Source organism: Rhodamnia argentea, chromosome 7 (assembly GCF_020921035.1).
Source record: "Rhodamnia argentea isolate NSW1041297 chromosome 7, ASM2092103v1, whole genome shotgun sequence".
NCBI lineage: Eukaryota > Viridiplantae > Streptophyta > Magnoliopsida > Myrtales > Myrtaceae > Rhodamnia > Rhodamnia argentea.
In genome coordinates this window covers 24933052-24957351 of record NC_063156.1, presented here as the reverse complement: position 1 = coordinate 24957351, position 24300 = coordinate 24933052, and the positions used below count along the sequence as shown (strand labels likewise).

At 38.0% G+C, this 24300-nt stretch overlaps 1 protein-coding gene across 2 annotated transcripts; it reads right to left on the bottom strand.

Moving 5' to 3' along the window:
- Window positions 1–5121: 5121 nt before the first annotated feature.
- LOC115742513 (dimethylnonatriene synthase-like) lies at window positions 5122–7447 on the bottom strand. 2 transcript variants are annotated; one of them, XM_030676841.2, is made up of 4 exons: window positions 6440–7447; window positions 5854–6315; window positions 5278–5494; window positions 5122–5234 (listed from the first exon to the last, which is right to left on the bottom strand). In XM_030676841.2, the coding sequence occupies exons 1-3, from the start codon at window positions 7379–7381 to the stop codon at window positions 5327–5329; spliced, it is 1572 nt and encodes a 523-aa protein (XP_030532701.2). In that variant the 5' UTR covers window positions 7382–7447; the 3' UTR covers window positions 5122–5234; window positions 5278–5326. The 2 variants fall into 2 exon arrangements, with proteins under 2 accessions (XP_030532701.2, XP_030532700.2); XM_030676840.2 differs by having other exon boundaries at window positions 5122–5494.
- Between the last annotated feature and the right edge of the window lie 16853 nt (window positions 7448–24300).

The window sequence follows — 24300 nt, the reverse complement described above, 5'->3', positions numbered from 1 at the left end:
ACAAATTTGATTTGCTTTTAAAGGAAAATGAATCTTTACAAATAGATAATGATTCTTTGAAAAAAGAAAAACTATCTTTGAAAAAGTAATTTTCAAATATTAATAATAAGTTTTTCTCTGCCTTAAAAACCTTAGAGCATATTCTTTCTATGGAAGTTTCATACTACAATAAGTCTGGATCTGGTCTTCAAATGTAATGTGATTTGAAAAATGATTTTTCAAAGGTGAAAGAAAGAATCAGAAGAAGACCCTCAAAACGTGTATATAGAAATCATTTTTCTGAGATTTGCAAAAGGTTCTAACTTGAAAGGACTCAAATAGATTTGGGTACCAAAGAAAGTTTGAATGTTTTTTTTATGTCTCTAGGTACCACTAAAAAGAAGAAACAAATGGTACCTTGATAGTGACTGTTCGAGGTATATGACTAGGGATTCAAAGAGATTTATCTTACAAAATTTGATGGTGGTAGTGTTTCCTTTGGTGGGAACAATAAAAGAAAAATCGTTGGCAAAGGAATTGCGAAGATAGGCAATCTCTTCATCAATGACACGTCCTTGGTTAAGGGTTTACATATAATCTTATTAGCATAACCCAACCGTGTGATATTGGATATAAAATCTCTTTTGAAGACCAATGTTCCGGAACTAGTCAAGACAACAAGCAATCTTTTACAAGGTGTAGTCATGGAAACATGTACCTTGTGGACACATCATCTGAGGATCTCCATTATCTAGTATCCATCAAAGATGAGTCAGAACTTTGACACAAAAATCTGGGACATACAAGTTACAAGCAAATTTCAAAGCTCTCCTCTAAAAGGCTTGTGACAGGACTTTTAGATGATAAATTCAAGAAAACAGACTTGTGTTGTGCTTGCACTTTTGGAAAATAAGTACGAAATTCTTTCAAATCTATAAATCAAGTTTCCACTAACCGTACTTTGAAGCTTCTATTTATCGATGTCTTTGGACCAACTCGAAGCTAAAGCATTGTAGGTAAAAGCTATTGCTTGGTGGTAGCAGATGATTATAGTAGATTCACCTGGGCATTCTTTCTTGCTTATAAGAATGATGCATTCTCATATTTTGAAAGTTTTACAAAGAAAGTTTAGAATGAAAAATGTTATTCTATTTCAAGCATAAAAACAAATCATGGGGGAGAATTCGAAAATCAAATCTTTACAGATTTACGTGATCAAAATGGTTTTCAACATAATTTATCTTCTCCTTATACTTTTGAACAAAATAGAATAGTTGAAAGGAAAAATCGATCTTTACAAGAAATGGCTCGAACTCTTTTGATTGAAAACAAAATCTCTTCTCATTTCTGGGCAAAGGTTGTTTCAACTGCATGCTATATTATAAATCGAGTTTTCTTAAGACCATTGATTGAGAAAACTCCCTATGAGTTTTACAAAGGCAGAAACAACATTTCATACTTTCATATGTTTGGTTGTAAATGTTTCGTTCTCAAGAATTGAAATGATTGTCCGGTTAAGTTCAACGAACGATCGGATAAAGGAATATTTTCGGGTATTCCATTTCAAGAAAGTATACAGAGTCTTCAACAAAGTATACAGAGTATTCAACAAAAACTTAAGAACTGTTAAAGAATTGATTAACGTAAAGTTTGAAGATGGAAATGATACTCAGAAGGTAGGCGTTGAAGTCACTATATCATTTGTGTTAAATTATGTCTCGAGTTTGAGCCCGTATACGAAAATCCGACCCGTCGTTTATCGCGTGGGAATGCGGCGCATAAGAAGACCAAAAGAAATTGCACCATTTCTTTGGCTGCGCATGAGCCTTTTACACGTGGATTTAGGACATGTCTCCATGCCCATTCCTGTTCATCAGCCTACCGAGAAGACTTCACACATGTGTTCTACGCTAAATGAAGTTGGACTTTAGTGAAATATAGAAGGAAGAAAGAAAGAGGTCAGACATTTGATCTTGTCTGGTGGGCGCCCATCCTCATCAACGCATGCACGGAATATGCATGCCCATATATTATGGTGGGCACATGGACTTTTTTTCCTATGAGCATTTAATGATGGTCTCGTTTCCTTCTCCTATAAAAGGAGAGGAAATCCGAAGGCGATAACGACGAAGAGCTCGAGAGACGTGTGAGCCCTGAGAGATTTGTGCATCGAGACGAGCCCATCAAGTTGAGTTATTAAACATTGTGGATACTGATTATATAATATAGGATTAGGAAACACTTGAGCGTGAGTGATTATAATCCTGTAATTCTCCTATTTATTAGTGGATTATTTGTTAGCTTTTCCCGTGGACGTAGGTTCTAATATTCGGATCGAATTACGTATATCTTGTGTCCTTTATTGTTCCTCGTTTTATTTCTCTGTCGATTTCTAAAACTCCCGACTTAATTGGAAATGTCACGATCCGCTTCTGTTGCGACACCGATTACACAACAATCCGAGTAAAATCTAACATTTGAGGACAAAACAAAATCTAAGGCTGCTCGGAAGCTTGACGATTCCTAGATGATTGCATCTTCTAAGGTTGTGAACCAAGATGATTCTCCAGAGGAAAAAAAAAAAGATGAAAGATTCGATAAGAACTAGAAGCACAAATCCAGCCATCCAAAAGATCTTGTAATTGGAGGCATAAAAGACGGGATCATAATCAGATCCAAACTCAAGAATGTCATAAATGCCTTTGCACTTGTATTCGAAATAAAACCAAAAGGAATTGAAAAGTCCTTTGTTGATGAAAGCTGGACAGAGGCAATGCGACAAGAGCTACATCAATTCAAAGTTAGTGAAGTTTGGAAACTTGTGCCCAAACCCAAGAATCATCCAATCATCAGAACTAAATGAGTGTTCAAAAACAAATTGGATGGTAAGGGTAAAGTAACCAGAAACAATGCGAAACTCATAGCAAAGGGATACTCTCAAGAAGAAGTGATTGATTACGATGACACATGTACTCCAGTAGCAAGATTGGAATCTATAATATTACTACTTGCTACAATGACTTTAAGCAATTACAGTGCTCTTCGCTAACTTGCTCTCTTCCTTCTCACCTCACCGCGGGCTATAGTTTGTCGGGTCTCTAGGGTTTTGGTTACGATCATTGAGAACGTTGGAAAGGTGTGACGGTGAGAGTGAGGTGAGAAGAAGGAAACGATCGAGAGGGTTTAGGCGTATATATACTCTCGTAGTATAAGGAAGCTAAATTGTCCGTCTGAGTCCCCCGATTAAGATGATAATATTTTATAAACAGAAAAAATGATTATTTCCTTCCTTTTCCAATTATGGAAATTAAAATTCCAATTGTATTTTGTTTTTAGGGACAACAAAATGATAAGTTGCCTGTCCTACCAATCAAATGAACATATCTATTCCTTTTTTGTTTTGCTAAATAAATATTGGAATGTGTCGAGATTGATATGGGGGAAAATTTCAATAAGAGCCTAGAGTGCCTTCGTTTTCTCAAAGAAGGGCATGGAGTGAATCTTGTTTCAAATAAGGGCACGAAGTGGTCATAGAATTTCAAAAAATGACATGATCCGGAAGGCATTTTCGTCATTTCCCTTTATTTGATTTTTTTACTTTTTTCATTATTTTTTCCTTGATTTTTTTTAAAGTTGAAAATAAAATCAAATTTTTTTAATTTTAAAAGAATCGAAAAAAGGAAAAAAATAAAATATCAAAAAATCAAAAGGGGAATATGACGAAAATGTTCTTTAGGCCAAGCCATTTTTTTTTAGATTCCATCGCCACTTCAAGCCCTTATTTGAAACTGCCATGTCACTTCATGTCCTTATTTGCAACAAAGTTTATTTCAAGTTTTTATATGAGAAAATAAGCGCACTTTGAACCATTATTTGGAATTTTCCTTGATATGGGAAATGAAAAAAATTAAAGAAGAGTTGGTGAATTTTGACTCGAAAGCATGCACCGAAGCATGCTAAAACGTTAATCGTATTATATACCAACATGACACAACTATATTCATCCACGGAACTTGAGATTGGCTGGCTAAACATGTTTGATATGATTAGTCACGCCGGCTTCATTAACAAGATAGCTTATGGTGACCTATTTTATATTTAATTAGCTTGCGTCAGTTATGTTAGTGTGATCTTTATTGCTTATGACTATAAAAAATAAATATCTTCATCATACCTCAAGATTTATCTACGCTACTATTCAACAGAAGATAGATTCAACTGATGTGCCGATTTAATTAATGATAGTTTCCAAATTGTCCATAGAACGGATAATAGTTGTGTGAAAATCGAGATGTTATCGTAGCCGAAGATAGATTTGAAAATATATTTTTCCTTCAAAGTTAGATCTTTCGACTTGCAACAATAATTTAGGGAGGTCCATTAGTTATCCGTAGATGCAAATTGAGATTTGAAATTTTGATTCTTTGTTGATTTACAATTGTAGATGGCGATTTTGGGGGAATGATATTGGTCAAACAGCCCCCGTAACTTCATGGGCCCGTGCATACGCTCATAAGCTTTTGTCATAACTTCTAAACAACGTGTCGTTATACACAGAAATGAACACGAACCATGGCCTTGTGCATACGGGCCCATCGTGCAGGTGGCAACTCGAATTTATCAGCCAAAATGGCTAAGAAATTTTGTTAAGATAGTATGCTTCAAGCACTTTAATTGCTGCAGCACCTGCTTAATAATTAGTCACATCGCATCTATTTTTTTAAGTTAGTGAAAGGATTGAGAGCGGTAAGCAGGCTAGCGATCGTCCCTAAGCATTGTCATAGGGGACACAAACTCTCTGCAGAGGGTTCGGTCCAAGTCGGAACTATTCTGCATCACTCGCGACGGGGTCAACGTGTTTTTGACCGCAGCCCCACTAAGATGTTAGCAATTAGGAAGTCCCTTTTCATTAAGAATTGCTCTCTTGACCAAGAGTTCCGGTGTACTAAGACGGTTTGATAGTTTATTCTATCCGGAAGACCATCTAACCTTTTTAATTGAAAACCCATTTTACGTAGGAATTTGCTAACAAAATATCTTGATGGCGTTCGATGAGAACCTAAAGATATGAAGAATAATTTTCAATACACATTAAAGATTACCAGAAAATCGAATGGAAGTCTCTTTCTAACACGTCATAAATAAAAGCACCTATTATAAAAATATAATTAATACTTCTTACCAAGTGCGGTACGGTGCTTTTTAACAATTTAGTCCATTATTCATTACACGCTTCCAAGGTAAAAAGAAGAAGAAACAGGTAAAAGAACCATTTTTCTTCGATTACATTGAAATAGTAAACGATAATCAATATATAGTGAATAGCGATGCATTTATTCCCCTCCACTTAGAGGCTCTCGTAGAGATGCAGCGGAAGGCGTGGCTTGAGCGCGACCCGGAGCGGGTTCACCTTGGGCAGGGCGATGCCCGGCCCTTCCTCCATGTCCACCCTTGACCCCTCTTCCAGTGTCACCTCGAATCCCTGAAGGATCCGAGCCAGCGTGAATTGAACCACCTGCGATTCGTAATATGGTGTCAAACTCGAGTTCATATATTCACTTGGATGTGAGTCTCACGACTCATCGAGCCTCGTCGGACGTATAGTCGAGCCCATGAGGCTCGAAGCACGATATAAAACAACCTACTTAAGTATTTTCTTTCTTGATTTGGGATCACTGGTATAGGCCTTAAGGCCCGGTTCATAGATGGGCCGATCGAGGACATTTAGGTTATGTACCCGACCCGACCATTGACCCAAGTCCAATTCTAGTCAATCCCTTGATTACCAACACGTTGTAATTTTTTTGTCTGTCACTCCAGTCCTGAGTTCGTCCTCTCGTAAAAGCGTGAGAACCTTGCAGAAGCGACACTTACCTGCAAGCCGAGTGTGGCCCCCGGGCAAGACCTCCTTCCCGAACTGAACGGAATAAACTCGAAGTTCTGAGCTCTCAGGTCTACTTCCTTGCGCTCCTCCAAGAACCGCTCGGGTCGGAACGCGTCGGGCTCCGGCCACACCCGAGGGTCTCTCTGTAACTTCCAGATGTTGACCAGCACTCTGGTGCCCTTAGGAACATGACAGCCGCTGATGCGACAGTCCTCCATGGCCTCTCTGATCCCCGTCAAAGGAGCTGGTGGGTACAAGCGGAGGGTCTCTTTGACGACGGCTTGGAGGTATTTGAGACTGCTGATGTCGGACTCTTGGACCCATTCGTGTCGTCCAACGACGGTGTCGAGCTCGTGCTGGGCAGATTTGAGCGCAGCCGGGTGGTTGAGGAGGAGGGAGAGTGCCCATGTCATTGTGATGGATGTGCTCTCTGTCCCAGTTAGTATCAGGATCTGCATATCGAGAAAGAGACATTAAAAGGAGTGACTGTAGAATCGAGCAAATATATATATGCTCATGCAGTATAATCTCAAAATTATTGTAGAAATAATAATAAGTGAACGCAGAAATTAATACCAAAGCTGTGGCTTTGATTATGTCCTTTCGCTTGTGGCCAAACACCACGTCGTCCTCGGGCAGGCTCTCCAACATAATGTCCATGAAATCGGCGCCGCCGCCGTCAACTCGGATCCCTTTGTTTGATCTCTTCTCGAGGTGTTGTCTCAGCCACTTCTCGAGCAGGGAGTCGAGCTCTCGGCCCGTTTCTTTCATGGACCTCACGTGCCCCTGAAAATCAAGCCACCCCAGCCACGGAATCGCGTCCGAGAGCACGAACACCCCGCAAAGATACAACGCCTTGTCGATCGCTCTCTTGAACCTCCACGCGTCCGACCCGACCTCCTCGAATTCCTCGTCCTTGTACCTGTTCCCGGTTATCATCCTCAGGTTCATGTTGAACGTCATGTGCTCCAACTTCTCGCCCATCGCCACTCCGCCGCCAGCGGGTTGATGCCACAGCTCCTTGGTGAGGGCATCAACCTCGGAGCTCCTGACGGGGCGCAGCGCCTCGAGGCGCTTGCCCGAGAAGAGCTCTAGGGTGGCGATCTTGCGGATGAGGCGGAGGTAGGGGCCATAGGGGGCGAGCCCTAGCACGGCGCTGTTGTAACCCATGTGCCGGCCAGCCGCGATGTCCGGCCTGGAGGCGAGCGCACGGTCGTTGGCGGCGAGGCACTCCCTGGCGGCCTCCCGGCTGCTCAGGACGACCACATGGTGGACGCCGAGCCGGAGCGAGAACACCGGCCCGAGCACGTCAGCCATTGCCCCAAGCTTCCGGAAGGCCGGCCCTGGCCCCAAGAGGAGGTGGAGGTGGCCTACCAGAGGCCACGCCCCGGGCAGTTCTGGGATTCGGCTACCGGCGGTCTTATTTTTGTAGGATTTGACAAGTTGGCGAACGATGCGGAGCACTAGAAGGGAAGAAACTATAGCCAGAACGACGCACATTTCATGAGGGAGGTCCATGGGATTGCAAGAATCGATGGTGGGATGGTGCGATTTGCTGGCAACAGTCTGGGTTTAGTGCGCTTGCATGCATCCCTATTTATCTACTCCTGAAGATGAGTAATGTTTGTGTCCATTTTAGACCAATGGAACGTGGACGGAAAAATTATAAAAAAATAAAAATAAAAGTTTACTATAATTATATCAATTTAGTCTTAAATTTTATTTTATCAATTGAATTTTAAATCTTTTGTATTTGCGTTAATTCATTCCACCTTGCCAATTTTGATCAAAAAATCGGCGATATAGATGTCGACCATTCTACATGGCTCGACCGGCACTAACGTGGACAATTTTTAATAATATTTTAATATATTTTAATTCTTATTTTATTATTCATTTTATTTTTTCTTTTCCTTCCTTCTTTTCTTTGTTTGTTACCCATTGTGGCTTGTGAGGTTTGCTAGACCTCACCGGCCATTGGGCGAGGGCAAGACAAGGCTGCCTTCGCCTAGATCCGGGCGAGGCCGGGTGAGGGCTACGACCCTTGCCGGCAATCGATGAGGGCGTCACAACCCTCATCGGCCATAGTGGCAAGCAAGGTTCGACGACTCCACATTGAGTAACAAAAAAAGAAAAGAAGGAAATAAAAGAAAAGGAGAAAAAAAGGAAATAAAAATTTATAAAAATTTGAAAAATATTAAAAAATAAAAAAATATTCATGTCAACATTAGTCGTGTTACGTAGGACTACCGATGTCCACATCGGTGATTTTTCAATTAAAATTGGTAGGATGAACTGAATTAACATAAATGCAAAATGTTTAGGACTCAACTGGCAAAAGAAGAATAATAAAATATTTAAGATTGAATACAATTGCAATAAGTTTAGAATTTTTTTAGTAATTTTTTCATAATGTGCATCACATGTTATCAAGCTAGATCTAGACATTTGACTTCGCAAGAAAAAGATGGGTGAGAAACTTCTTGGGTCATAAATTTCCTTTGATTAGTACGGATCCTATGACATGTCGGCCATCACGACTGGAGCAAATTTGTTGCAGAGTACCTCAAACTTATGACCGTTAAACACACAAAGGAACTGGTCATGTGACTCGATCGAAGGATGAGATTGTAGGTGACATATGTATTGCTGGGATATAGGAAAAAAGGTCAACTGGCAATTTTTTTCTTCGATCGAGAAAAGTCCATAAAATCGGACGTCAATTGGCTCATCTATCTATTATATGCCGTATAAGTTAGAACCGAGAGAATGTTCGCTCCTTTGCGTGGAATCTAACTTTAACTTTGTAATTGCCACGCATGGCATGGCATCCGAAACGTGTATCACTTATTGAATGATCTAAGAATGAAAAATGAGAAAGTATTTTCAAATGTAATCTTAAATGTATTTGATCAATAAAATAGATAAAATGATATATCTCGAAATATATTTCTATTGTCTTTCCCAAACTTCTATCTCTTGCTATTTATCTTATTGATTTCAAATTGAAAAGATTAAAGATAGATAAAGCAGTTCAAATATATGAGTTAATGCGTTTAATTTGAAATTAAGTAAGAGAGAGAAATCTATCGCACTAAAAGTATTTTGACAATGTTTTCCGTGATGTTAGTGGACGCTATTGCTTTGTTAATTACAAGAATAAATGCATTATTTATTCATTTGACATAGATTGAAATAATTTTTTTAAAAAATTATTTTATTACTCGAATAAACTTCACTCGATGTTTACAAAATTTTAACCACGACGAATTAAAAACGCAATTGTTATAGATTTCACTTATTTTTATCTTGCTTATATACAAATTCATAATCTGGAATCGACACAAGTTGACATAAACTTTAAAAAGCTATCGTCTTGTCAATAGGGGTGTGCAAACCGGACCGGACCAACTCGAGACCGGCCGGGACCGGCCGGGTTGGTAAGTCCTTGAGGTGGATGGTCCGGTCCCCTCGGGTTTCTTGTATTGGGACCGGACCGGCCCGGCCCGGACCGGACCGCCAATAATATATAATTATTTATATATAAATATATACAATTGCAAAAGAAAATTTAAAACAAAACAGAATAATAAAAGTCCACTACCCATTTTTTTCCCAACTTTGCATGGTCGCACTTTCCTCCTCAAAACTCTCTTTTTAGTCTTATTTTCCATCTTGTTTTTGGTCATCTTTTCTCTCTGCAGGCTTTTTTTGAGTGCGGTTGGTGATGTTTTTATCATGTAATGGCTGAATTTGGTATTGAATTCGAACATTTTGGTCAAGTTCGTCGATCATAAAAGTCATAGCGAGTCGCTATGTTTTTACCATGACATAATTTATTAAGTTGATTAGATTTTCAATAGTTAGCGGTCCCATTGAGCCGGGACCGAGATCGGACCGGGACCCGCCCGGACCAGGACCGCCGGTTCCGGTCCGGTCCTTGGTCCCGAAAATATGGGGACCGGGACTACGGTCCGGGACTACGGTACGGTCCCCGGTTCCATGCCGGGACCGGACTGGCCCGGACCATGCACACCCCTACTTATCAGCATGTGTGGTAAAGAAATAGAATATCAATTTTTACAATAATTCGAGTTGGAACGAATTAATAACCCGAACATGTGACACGAGTCCTATCCGTCCAATATTTCGCTCAATCAATCCTTTTAAATTGAGTGGTTGGAGAGGACTGAAGCAGCAAATCGAGGAACCACATGTCATGGAGCAAAGTCCAACACGAGTGAAGGAAAATCTTGGAGCACAAACAAAAGAACCCGGGCTCACCCTGGGGTACGAAGTAACACTAATAAAACCTCCACCACAAGCTCCACAACGTCAACATCAGCATCGATTCGCGTGCCGAAAAAGTCTTAAATTTATTATATTGATATCAATTTAGTGGTAAGTTTTACAATTGAATTAATTTAATCTTAAATAATTTTATATTGGTATGAATTTTGTGCATTCGGCCAATTTAGGCCGAAAATCGCAAACATGCACGCCAGCCCTTCAAACTTGGCACTGTCGGTGCTGGCGTGGATATTCTCAAATAATTTTTTAAAATTTTTTTTAAATTTATTTTTTTTTTTTCCTTTTTCTTCTTTTCGGTGGCCGGCAAAAAGACAAGGGAAAAAAAAATAAAACAGAATTTTTTTAAAAAAAATTAAAAGAATTTCCATGACAGTGCCATCATAGAACGGCTGATGTACGTGTCATCGATTTTTGCATTGCGAGCCAACGCATGCACGACTAGCAAGATGACGCTATTTTCAATGACCTAAGCAATGGTACATTCTCGTCCCAAAAATGATTCCCCAGCTAGTGTCTTTGGGGGGATTCGAGAGATGCTTTTGGAACCATGATCTCCTTTGGAGTATAAGCTTTTAAACTTCTTTAAATCGGGTTTAGCACGATAAAAATACTTCGATGCAGAATGTACAATAAAAGCTCTTACCATCACGACATAGATTGCGGTCATATAGTGAGAAAGAACTCGTTTGGGAATGCGTTCTCAATATAACATCTTTCTATAAAACAAGGGCCCGTGAACTAACCAATCGACTTAGGGTCTCGGCTTGGATGAATCCCGAAATGTGATCTTTGCCTACGTTAATTCAAATAATAATTTCAAAAATTAATTAGAGTTGGTGAAATATGAATTTTACCAGCACTAGTTCAATGGAAACTATTGATTTCCACTTCGAACATGGGATAATTAGAAGGGAAATGTTTTCTCGACAAGATTGTGAATGGACTGTATAATCTCAACCGTAAATAAATAAGTTAGAAAGCGAAATCTATTGTATTAAATAAATAATACTCATAATTTGAAGATAGCTTTGTTAATTACACGGATAAATGGATTATCTATCCATTCAATGCCAAAATAGATTAAAATAATTTTAAGAATAACTTATTGCATTACTCAAATAAACTTCACTCGATATTCACTAAATTTTAATCACAACAAATGAAAACCGCACTTATTATATATTTCAGTCACCTTATATACAGCTTATACATGAATCCATAATCCGGAATCGATATAAGTTGACGTGAACTTAAAATGATATCGTCTTTTAGCATATCTGATAAAGAGTATCAATTTTTACGATAACACGAGTTGAAACGAATCAATAACACCGAACGTGTGACACGAGTCATGCCCGTCCAATATTCACTCATTCAATCCTTTTAGTTGGAGAGGTTGGAGAGGACTGGAGAGGACTGGACCAGCAAATCGGAGAACCTCATGGCATGGAGCCAACACAAGTGATCCACAACATCAACATCGAGACAAGTAGCACAGATAAATCCTCCACCACAAGCTCCACAACATCAACATCGAGACAAGTACTGAAAACGTCGTAAATTTATTATATTGATATTAATTCGATCGTAAATCTTATAATTGAATTAATTTAGTTTTAAATATTTTCATATTAATATCAATTTAGTGCATTTTACCAATTTAGGCTGGAAATCATGCATTATTGACGTGGATGCCAATCGTTCTATTAGGCACTGCCGGCTACGACATGGATATTTTCAAATAACTTTAAAAAAAAAAAGAAATTTCTGTTTTTTCCTTTTCCTTTTCTTTTTTCCGGTGGCCGGCAAAAAGACAAGGGAGAGAAAAAAATGAAACAGAAAAAATTGAAAATTGTTAAAAGAATTTTCACGTCAGTGCCAATCTAGGGGCGGCTAACGTCCTCATCATCGATTTTTGCGTTGCGGGCCAACGTATGCACAACTAACTCGATGAGGCTATTTTCTATGACCTAAGTAACGGTGCATTGTCGTACCAAAAATGATTCCCCAGCTAGTGTCTTTGACGGGATTCGAGAGATGCGTTTCGAGCCATGATCTCATTCGGAGTTTAAACTTCTTTAAATCGGGTTTAGCACGATAAAAATACTTCGATGCAGAATGTACATTAAGACCTCTTACCATCCCGACATAGATTGCGGCCATATAGTGAGAAAGAACTCGTGACTTGGGAATGGGTTCTTAATATAACATTTTTCTATAACTCGAGGGCCCGTGACTAACCAACCGACCTCCGAAATGTGATCTTCACCTACGTTAATTCGATTTCAAGAATTAATTAGAGCTGGTGAAATATGAATTTTGTCGGCATCAGTTGAAGGGAAGCCATTGATTCCCACTTCAAATGTGGGATAACTAGAAGGGAACCATACAACCTCAATCGTAGGCCCACACATCATCACCGCTTATTTTGTATAAAGCACTAATTGATTGGAAGATCGCGTGATTATTGGTGGTTTGTTTGGAAAAACAAACTAAGAGATGCTTTATCCCACATCGAAAAGATGTGAGTGCGCACGTGAACTATATTTGGTATTAATCAACAATTACCATTGTGGCTTATTGAAACAATGCGAATAAATTCTTAAAGAGAGTGTTATCACGCCTCAAAGTCCGATTCTATTATTCATCCAATTCGACGCTAAATTTCTCAACAATTTAAAGGATTTATTTTCTACAATAATGGAGTCGGATTTTGATTACGCGATTGCATTCCATGGCGATTTGTGAATGAAGGCGTTTCGTGCAGGATGCATCGTCTCACGAGGAAAGAAGTGGGCAGCATTCAACCTCACCAGTATGGCCGGACTAAAAGTCCAAATATTGACCGCAAGGAATCTCCGTCTTCTCTAGAAGGGCCTTCCTGGGGAAAGCATATCAATACATGTGATACACGACCACACGGGCCTCCCGTGGCAGACTCAGACTCAACAGTGTGGAAGCGGATTCACCTTGATAATCTGGGTTTCGAATGTGGCCCTTCAAAACTCTGCAATCTCAAGCCACTTCTTCAAGACGTTCAGAATTGTACCTTTAAACATGGATCCGCCGGCATGGACGTCGAAACTTTCGGGGATGTGATTCAAACTTGGGGTTAGAGAAGTTGCCAACTATATGAAGGGCAAATACCCACCCATCGGTGGCCGCGATGATTTGAGCCCAATTCCTTTCACGAGAGGTCTTGGGTTCGAAACTCGTAGGTGTCGGTGATTTAAGCAAGAGGTCATGGTGGTGGGATGCTACGCTAGCCTTCCCTCGAGGAATAGTCGTGCTCTACTGCAGGTTTGAGCCATAGCTCGCCGGCCGCGCGGACACCTTGCTTATAAAAAAAAAAAAAAAACTATATGAAGGGCAAACTGTAGATAGTCCAACAATTTATGAAGTTTATTAATTCCGGATTGTTGTTGAGGGTTGAGGGGTTGAGGAGAACATTGACTATCACTACCCAGCTAACCAGTAATCAGATGGGAAGTGGTGATTCTTCAAAATTTGAATTTGGATATCTTCAGTACGAGAGCGAAGGCAAAGTGTAGAAGCAATTGAAAAGGTTAAACTTTAAAAAACTTTAACGGTGGAATTTGATAAATGTAAAATCTTTATTGGCTTAAACAAGCATTGAAGTAGCAGTATGAAAAATTTGATTCAGTCATATTATCCAAAGAATTCAAGCATAATAATCTTATAAGTGTCTAAATATATCATTTTTCATACTTATTTTAAGGATTCATGCATTTGCATATTCATTTGGATTGGCGGCAGGCGACTCGAGCTTAATTTGATAGGCAATTTAAACCTAAATTGGCATACAAATTTTTGGCAATTCATGAACACATGCGCCGAAATTTTCAGGCTATTTTTGGAGCTTATAATTTAGGAAAAAAGAGGCATTAGTTAAAATGCTAATTTTTTGAAGCCTGATTCAAGCCCGAAAAATGTGCAGTAGGCCTGCGATTGAATGATAAATTTCGGGTAAGACGTGGACATAGATGTGCTGAATTTTCATAGGTTCTGGAGCCTATTTTGATTTCCATTGGGACTGCATATGTTTTGTTAAGAAAAGGCGTCACTACAAAAAAACACGGATTTAGTCACGAAAAATTTGCCACAGAAAAAATTCGTCGCTAATTTCCGATGAAAATAGTGACAAAATGAATATTCGTCGCTATTTGCGACGAAATAAGCGACGAAAAAATACGTCGCTCATTAGTGACGAATATAGCGATGAAAACTAATTCGTCTCTAATTTGTGACGAAAATTCCCACGAAAAATTTTTCGTGGCTAGTTAGCGACGAAAAAAGCCACGAAAAATATTTCATGGCTAATTAGCGACGAAAATAGCCACAAAAAATTTTTTGTGGCTAATTAGCAACGAAAAGCGCCATGAAATTATTATTCGTGGCTATCTCCTTTGCGACGAAAATGGGATTCGTTGCCAATTAGCGACGAACGTCTTTTTTCGTCACAATTTTTTTTTTTAATAGTTGGTAGCGAAAATCGACGTTTGTCGCTAATTAGCGACGAAAATAAACGTTCGTCACTAATTAGCGACGAACTTTTGTTTTCGTCGCAAAATTAGCACTATGAATAAAAATAACAAAGAAAATATTAAAATTAGCGACGAAATGTATTATTCGTTGCTAATATGAAGGAAATAAAAAAAAAGAAAATATTCAATTTATTTAATTTGCGACGAAAAAACAATGTTCGTCGCTAAATTTTGCGACAAAATAATACATTTCGTCGCAAATTTATTTAATTTATTCTGGAAATTAGTGACGAAATTATTTTTTCATCGCTAATTATTATTTTTTCTCTTTTTTATTTAATTTATATCGACAATTTGCGACAAATAGAGTATTCGTCACAAATTTTGCAACGAATTTCATCTTTCGTCGCAAATTTTTTTTTATTTAAATTAACGATGAAGTTATGTTTTCATCGCTAATTAACGACGAAATTATGTGTTTCGTCGCTAATTAGCGACGAAAGACTTTATTTCATCGCTAAATTTTTTAGGGAGCTTTTGAATTTTAGCGATCCCACTCTCTCCTCCCGCCTAATCCCATTCTATAAATTCTCCCGCCCCCTTTCTATCATTCCCCTCTCCACGGCATTCAATTTCCCCCACCTAACCCCACTCACCTTCTCTCTTCGTCCTTCTCTCTCTTCCCCGCACTCACCTTTTCTCTTCCTCCTCTTTGTGCGAACAGACCCCCTTTCCCCCCTGTTCATCGTCTTCTTCTTCTTCTTCTTCTTCATTCGGCAGCCCCCCAGCCGACGCCAGCCTCGAGCTGACCACCACCCACCTTCGTCGTCACCCCGCCGTTGCGGCCGTCATCGCTCGCCCGCTAGCCCCGCGTAGCCATCGTCGACCTCCACCCCACCACCTCTCTGTTCCCCACAACGCAAGCCCCGACGCCCACAGCCCGCAGCCGCCACCTCCAGCTGCACCGTCGCCGCGACATTCCATCGTCCCGTGAGCCCCACGAGCCCGCTGAGCTCGCCCCGCCAACCTCGGAAGCCGCTAGACCCGCGACGCTTCGCCCTTCTCCTCTGTTCCACTGCTACTCTACCACCCTCCAACTCACCACCGACGCCACCACCTGCCGCCTCCTCCAGTCACTGTAGGCCTCGTCGTCGTCCCTCCAGCTGTCCGCCCCGAGCCCGAGCCCCCGACCTCCATCTCCATCTCCATCTCTCGGTCTCTCTCCCTCTCTTTGTCCCTGCACCCCGACAACCCTCCTGCTCTGCTCCTCCTCTGCCCGCGACGCCCCCGCTCCAGCTGAGACCCACCCCCTCCGCCACCGTCCAGCTCGCCATCCCGGGGACTCCCTCAACCCGCTGCGACCCACGACTCCCTCACCTCCGCCACTGAATAAAAAGGAACAGTACAAAAAAACACACTTTTTGTGACAAACATTTGCGACGAATAAAAATTTGTAGCAAATTTGTGACGAATTTTGCCATGAATCAAATTTGTGACGAATTTTGCGACGAATAAAAATTCATAGCAAATTTTGCCACGAAAAATTCGGTAAAATTCGTCGATAATTGGGTTTTGCGATGAATTTTGCCACGAAAAAAAATTCGTGGCTAATCTGTCATCGCAAAATCTAGCGACAAAAAATTATTTTTTCGTCGCTAAATTTAGCTACGAACAGAAAATTCGTCACTAAATTCGTCACTAAATTTAGTGACGACATTTTTTTTGTGGCTAATTAGCGACGAATAAGTTTCGTTGCTAATTTGCCACGGAGAGTAATTAGTTAAGAAATTTTTTTTTATTTTTGAAAAAAACTTATTCGTCGCTAATTAGCCACGGATAAATAGTCGTCGCAAAATTAGTTGCTAATTAGCGACGAACTTTAGTTTTTCGTCGCTAAATTTTGCGATTACGAATTGGTTAAATATTTTTTTTTTTTTAATTTTCGTCGCAAATCAATTTAGCGACAATTTTTAATTTTTCGTGGCAAAATCCGTGGCTAAACTCTTATTTTTTCGTAGTGCGTGCTCTCGAACTTTAATAGAGTTGAGTTGGACTTGTATGATCATAATCAATGTTTATTGAAGTTTTCAAGCCCAACTCAGCCAATGAACTTATGCGGTTCGTCCTAGTCAATGTCAAATAGAGCAATGAGTGGCCAAAAATTTTATAAAGAAAACAAGAGACCTACATTGGTTTGAGCCCCCGTGAGTTGGAATCAAGGGATGACCCATTACTCCTTTGGTAGCATACAATTGGCCCAGTTAATGAGATTAAACCTAGCTTATAATATTATAAATAGACCCTTAAGTCTTCACAAAGGGGGGTTAGGGAATTCATTCAGAAAAATCAGATTACACGTGAGTTTCTCGAGAGCAATATACGTGAGAGGAGATATTTGTCTCTTCTAGCTGCCAAGTTCTTTTCTTGTTTGCTAGTTTCGGGTTTTTTTTTTTTTTTTTTTTTTTTTTTTTTTTTTTAAGGGGTTTTCGTTTCTAATCAAGGCAAAAGGCTTTCCTTTCCAAATTTTTTTCTGTAGTAGACTGCCCATTGTTCTGCTCATCCGGATTTCGCTTGCCACATCACGCTACCTTATTCAACCTCGCTGCGTGGAATCCCTTAGATATTCGGTCCGAAAAATTAGTTTCAGTCCCAAGTTCGGCAGATGCAAATTCGGAAAAGACAGCCTTGCGATATTAGTTTAGTTTTTTTTTATCATGAATTTCTTGATATTTATTTGCCTTGTTTGAAAATTCTGAATATCTAGGCATACCGCCAAATATTCATGAAATATCTTGCATGAATTGCTGATTGAAATTGTATATTTCGGATATTGCATTGCCTATTTTTGAATTGATGCCCGGTTGCATTTATTGGCATATCTGAAGATTTGCATGTTCGAAAATTGCACTTTGGAATTCGATCTTGAATATCTTTGAAAATCTCGTAATATATTTCTTGCCTAATTTAAAAAAATTGCAATATGACCAAATATTCTTTGAAAATCTTGGATTGAATTACTTGTCAAGTTTGGATAAAATCGGAAGGTGTCGAAAATCTTTTGAATATATCCAAGATACTCAAGATATCAAAAATCCTTCAAAATGTGATTGATTAGGAAAATATCATAATCCGCAACCGCATACGTGGAAATAAGTCTATCTATCGGGCTTTAGATGGAATTATTTCCGTAGCGGGTATTTCAAATTTTAGAGTCGATCCGTCAAGCTTGAGATCGAAATTGAATTCGAAATATTCGATGGTAATTATATTTTTCATTAAAAGATTTGCAACTTGAATTTAAATTCATTCATAAAAACTTAAAATCACAAAAAAAAAAAAAGAAAAATTTAATAAAATAAACAAATCATTCATGTCTCCTGTTTAATTTTCATGTCATGAAATCCCAGAAAATAAAAAAGATGTAGCAAGATATGGTTTCTTAAAACCCACGTCTTATCAATCTTTTTTTAGAAAGATAAATTTTCTAGAAATCCTATCTCATGGATCACATTCAATAAGCAAAATCTTTTGCATCCATTAGGATAGATTTTAAAAGTTGTAGACTTAGGGTTGAAGGATTTTCTTAAAAATTTTGGGGCTTAATGCGAATTAAATCCAAAACAATTTAAGATAGTCTTGAACCGATTCACCCTCCTTTTCCATTAATTTTTAATTTCGAAAATACATCAAAAATAAAAAAAAAAAAAAAACCCAAAAATTGCACCTTTGAACTGCAAGTCATAATTCATCAAAATTGTCAAATCAAAATTTTTTCATGAAATTGGTATTGAAAGAACATTAATTGAAAAATTAATGTAACCAAGTCCCGAACTTAAGATCTCTGGTTTGTAGAAATAAAATAGTTTTCTCCCGCTATTTTATTTAGGTTTCTAATCAACCTACCAAGAAATTATTAGTGGCGGCTCCACAAAATAAAAATCTTTTGCAGAATAATCACTTGGACCTTAAGTCACGATTTGATAGAACTTGAGAGAGTTCGAGCTAGGTTAGTTATTTTAATTAATCAATCCGGTAATCCATAAACCTAAAATTGAAACCCGATTTTTAGGTCGCGACACCGAGTCATTGAGACTAAGAAATATCTAACTTCAAAATTTAAAATGAAAGACTTGGGTGGAGACTTGGAGTAGATGCTATCTTACGTATTAAAGTTAAAAAAAATATACATAGTAAGGGTTATTCTTTGAGCCAATGTGATTATGTTGAGAAAATTTTAAATAAATTTAAACATCTTGGTTTCAAAGAAGTGAGTAATCCGTTTGATCCCAATATTTAACTAAATTATAACACCGGTAGAGCAGTAACACAACTTGAATATGATAGTGTTATAGGGTCTTTGATGTATGCGATGCATTGTAATGGACCCGATATTGTTTTTTCCATATGTAAGTTGAGTATATATACTAGTAATCCAATTGTAAAATACTGGAATGCCATTATGAGAATGTTTAGTTATCTTAAGATAACTAAAAATTTGGGATTGTTCTACAATAATTATCTAGTTGTATTGAAAGGATACGAACGATGCTAGTTGGATTTCTAGTGTGGGAGACAAATATTCCATGATGGATAGATCTTCACGTTAGATGGATGTGTTGTATCTCGGGTGAGCAAGAAACAAACACGTATAACTTATTCAACGGTGGAATTGAAATTCATTGCTTTAGCGGCAATTGGAAAAGAGCCTGAGTGGATTAGAAAGTAGATGTTGGACATCAAATTATGGCCTAGCCTCATGCCTCATATTTCTGTTCACTGTGATAGTCGGACTACTTTAACAAAAGCTTATAATATCACCGATAATGGAAAGTCTAGACATATCAATTTAAGACATGAGTATGTGAAATAATTGATTCAGGATAGTACCATAACAATTATTTGCGTGAGGTCAAGTGGTGCTTGTCAAATTCACCAAATATAATTCCTACTCTCTAAATCGCAAATAAATTGTACTTAGGGTGAACAGAGTTGAATCCATAGAGATTGACAAATTGTTAATTCTTTGAAAACCAAGTAAACAATAAAAGTGAAATTAAGAAGGGAGGTTTATGCAGAATATACTTAAATAAAATAAGAAAATATAAATAAATAAATAAATAAATCAGATTATGCAACATCTAGCAAAGGTAATCTCATTCAAGTTCGGAAGTTGATCATTGAGTCAATCAAATAATTTCAAACACCGCAATAAGTTGGTTATGGTTGTTGAAATACTTCTAACAACCTAATCTTTCCTTAATATTAGATTAACCGGACACACACCTATGATTAATCCCTTTTTAACGAACAACCCCGACATGTACCAAGGATTCAATTCGCTAATAGCATGAAAAACGAGAAAAACCCAACCCTAGCCAATAAATCACACTCGTAACTTATTCAAGCTAGACCATATATTCTCATAATACAACCTGAAAATCTGGTTTTAATCAAGTCATATTATTAGCCACTATCATTAAAACACCTAAACAATTACAGGTTTGGGTATTTAAATTGGCAACTATCACCCCATCAATTGCACAACGAGCTCTTATTGTAACAACCTACAAAGCAATGGTGAACAATAAAACAGAGAATATATAAATACTGCAAAAATTAAGAAGGAGGATTAAGTTTAGATCTCACAACTTGAATGAGCTTGAACCTTGATAAACCTTTGCTAGATTAAAGAGGAGTTGGCCACGCAAGGCAAAAGATAAGAATAATATGCTTCTGGATTTTATGGAGTAAAAGTTTGTCTTTGCTCTCTTGCGTTCAACCTCTTAAATAATAAAAAAGAAAGTCTAGAAAAAGAAATTATATCCAACATGGAAAGAGAGAAAAAGTAGGCAAAAACTTCTCCCTAATATCCTAACTAAGAGTTCTATTTAAGTACAAAAATCCTTCACAATCAGATCTGGAAAATATGGAAATTAATGGTCAAATCACATCCCCAAATTCTACACCAGCTCTGCATCCACGTGACCTTAAATTGTGGGCACGGCTATTTGCACATAATCTGAAAAATGGGCCTTTTACATGGAGAATCCCAACCAACAACTCAAAAACACATCAAAAGCGTCCAAAGTCTTCACGATTGCATCATTCACCATCACCTAACCACAATGCATTAAAAAAAATTCCACTCTATTTATTCAAATATTTGCCCAAAATACCATTAAATATTTGTCCAAAATACCATCAAATATAACAAAAATATAAGTCAAATATACACATCATCATCAAGCAAGAATCTAACCAATCCCTTTACAAAGGCTCTATCAAGAGATATGGTAAAGGTGACCTCAAATGAAATGGGACTAAAATCCTTTGCTTAAAATGACCAGTAATGGTAACCCGACCTAATACTAGCACACCACTAGTTATAAGGCTTCATGGGTAAAAATAAGTTACTGAAAGTGATTGTTTGATACCGACATTAGCCTAGACATGAGAAGTTAGTATCGTCTATTACATTTTAGAGGCTGAGTTATACTTTTAATGAAGTCTAATACGATTTAGTTACGTGTTTATTAGTAACAAAAACACGAGAAAATACTTAATCTATATAGGCTTAGAAGTGATCCTGCTTCTTACGAAAGTTAAGGTTGCTTTCTAAAGAGCTCATGATACAGGTACAAGCACAAGGCCATAATAGTGCTGAGTAAATATGAACTTCTCTTTGAAACAAGAGGTTATATATGTGCGGTATGTTTGATTCTATTACATAGAGTAACAAGTTTAAAGCTAAGCTACTTGTAACTTTAATGGAGTATTGAGATACTTGTACTAAATAAGGTTTAACTCAAAAGAGACATTTATGTGGGTATATTAATCGCATAGAAATGTTTGATTGTATGTTTTGGGAATTTTTTTTTGTAATTTTTTTTTTACAAACAAAGTGGAGGATTGTTGGTGGTTTGTTTGTAAAAACAAACCAAGAGATGCCTTGTACCATATCGAAAAGATGTAAGTGCGCACGTGGACCATATTTGGCATTAATAAATAATTATCATTATGGCTTATTGAAACAGTGCGACTGTTCATAAAGGGCTCTTACAACTTTTGAAGAGGTGTGTTTGAATTGTGTCCGTTTGGACATTATTTCTTAATCTTTGAAAAGTCGTGGCTATTCGAACATAACTTCTTAGCCTTTGAAAAATCGTATCTATTCAAACATTTTCTCTATATATTACTAAGGTTTGGCTTAGAAAAAAGAAGAAAACAGGATTCCAACCACCACATTGGAACACGATTTAAAGCGATCATATCCACATATCACATTAAAACCATATCAATATAAAACATATAGAGCTAAAATATCACTTATTACTATAAAAAAATGTTCTCATACACAAAAAAAACTAAGAGACACATTTATAGATTTCAAACCCTTCAAAATAAATAAATAAAAAAAATAAAACAAAAACAAAAAACTTTATATAACGGATAAGAAATCCACCGACCTACCACCCCCCCCAGGATTTTATGGTATATCCCCCATATCCGACATTATACTATCCGGACACCTAACACGGGAAGAAAAACATATCATATCCCGAGTTTTATACACCTAAGTGTTTGTTCAATTCAAAACTTCACCTTCTATTTTTTTTTTCTTTGAAGAGAAATATAGCCACTCTTTCCAATTGTTTCATAGAGAGATCTTGGAAAAATATCAGAATTGCTATCTGCTATTCTCACCGAGACTTTGTTTTATCCTCGAGGATATTTACTAGAAACCATTAGCAATTTTGTGAGGCAAATAAATTCTTAAAAAAGAGTATTATCACGCCTCAAAGTCTGATTCCATTATTCATCCAATTCGATGCTAAACTTCCCAATAGTAGTGAGAAATAAATGACGATATTGTCAAACTATCAGACTACCTGCTTTTTAAACTAGAATTACCCTCGACTTGCCTTCCATGATCAAATGCTTCATTAGCAAGATAAAAGGTGAGACCCCAAATCAAGTTGGAGAAGATGCGGATTAAGTGCGTGATAGCCTTGGTGACTGTCCAGTTTTGCTCATTTTTATAGTATCGTATTGCATGCTTGCGTAACAAAGAGAGAGGATGATTGTGGGTCCCCCTTGTTTACGTGGGTCCTGCTTTTAAGACATGAGTTTGTGGTATGGCAAGTTGGGCAACGTGGGGGCGTATGGTAACACTTCTCAAAATAAATTTATGCTCCAAAAGTGTTTTTAAAAAAAAAATTCGTTTGGTAATGCAACTTTTGAAACCAAAATCTATTTGGTTATGCAACATTATATTTTTATCTCTGAAGTTGTTTTTGAGCCAATTTTAAAGTTAAAGAAAGTTACTTCTCTTCCAAAAGCAAAAATATCTCAACATCAATATCTCTCTCACTTAGGCTTCTTTTTATTTTCAACGCCTCTCTCTTCCAACCACGCCTCTGCTGTCACTGCCCATCGCCGACCTTCACCACCCATTGCCCACATCCGCTTGTTGTCGGTCGCCGCAGCACCCCTCCCACCGTCGCCCGCCGCCACCCACCATTGTCACCGCCTTACGCCGCCGAAGTAAAAAAAAAAATAATAATTTTTATTATTTTTAAAAAGTAATTAATATTTTTAATAATAAAAATTATTTTTAAAGAAATTTAAAAAAAGTAAAATTGAAGTAGAAATTTTTTGGCCTTTGACAATAATTTTTTGTAAAGATCTTATGTTAATAATGTTCGAGAAGTGGAAATTTTCAACGGGTACAAAATGAATTTCTCTTATCATAAATAAACTTATGGAGCAAAAGTTGATTTTTGAAACCAAAGTATTGCCTTGCACGCCCTTGACCTCCTATGAACTATCAACCAACGATGCATGAGCTAGAGGCAATCGGTTCTTGATCGGGTCCGATTCTCGAGCTGTTCAGTGAAATCGCTGAATTATTATAGGGCCAAGCAACATGGACTCTAGATTTGCATTTAGGACAAAAAATAACTGGCGAATTATTAGGTTTACATTTAAGAAATAAAAATAAATAGATAAAAAATAATTGATCTGGTTTGGGTGGTCCAGTTCCTCTTGGAACCGGAAAATGGACTGAAAATTATCGGCTCTAATTTTATAGAATCGGGAAAAGCTGATTCTCAATTCTGGACCGTATTGCTCACCCCTAGTGTGAGCTGCACCTAAAATTAAAGACAAAACCTCTCTCTCAAGCGGTCGTCAATGATTTAAGCATCTCCGCTTGTGCTAAACGTCATTGTAAACGTTGAGTTGCTTTCGACCAAAAATAAAAATAAAAATAAAAACGTCGAGTTGCCGCTAATTAATGGTTATTGTAGACGAGCTCTATTGGGTAATGAACCGAAAACGGAACAAAGGTTTGTCAAAAATTATCCCTACCATGCTTGTTGTGAATAACTAAATTAAGCAAGGTCTTTGTCTTTCGGAGCATTCCTTTTTTCTTGATTTAGATAAGTCAAGACGACCCCTTTGTGCCCTGCACCCCCCTCAGCCATGTGCGACTTTTACGTGGCCAGGGGACATGAGATTGAAATCTGGCGTCCATGCAGCTCGCAATCCCGATTAGACAACAAGGCCTGCGACCTCCGGTTCGAGGTCATTGGTGCCATGGCCACTTGAATACAGAGAGAG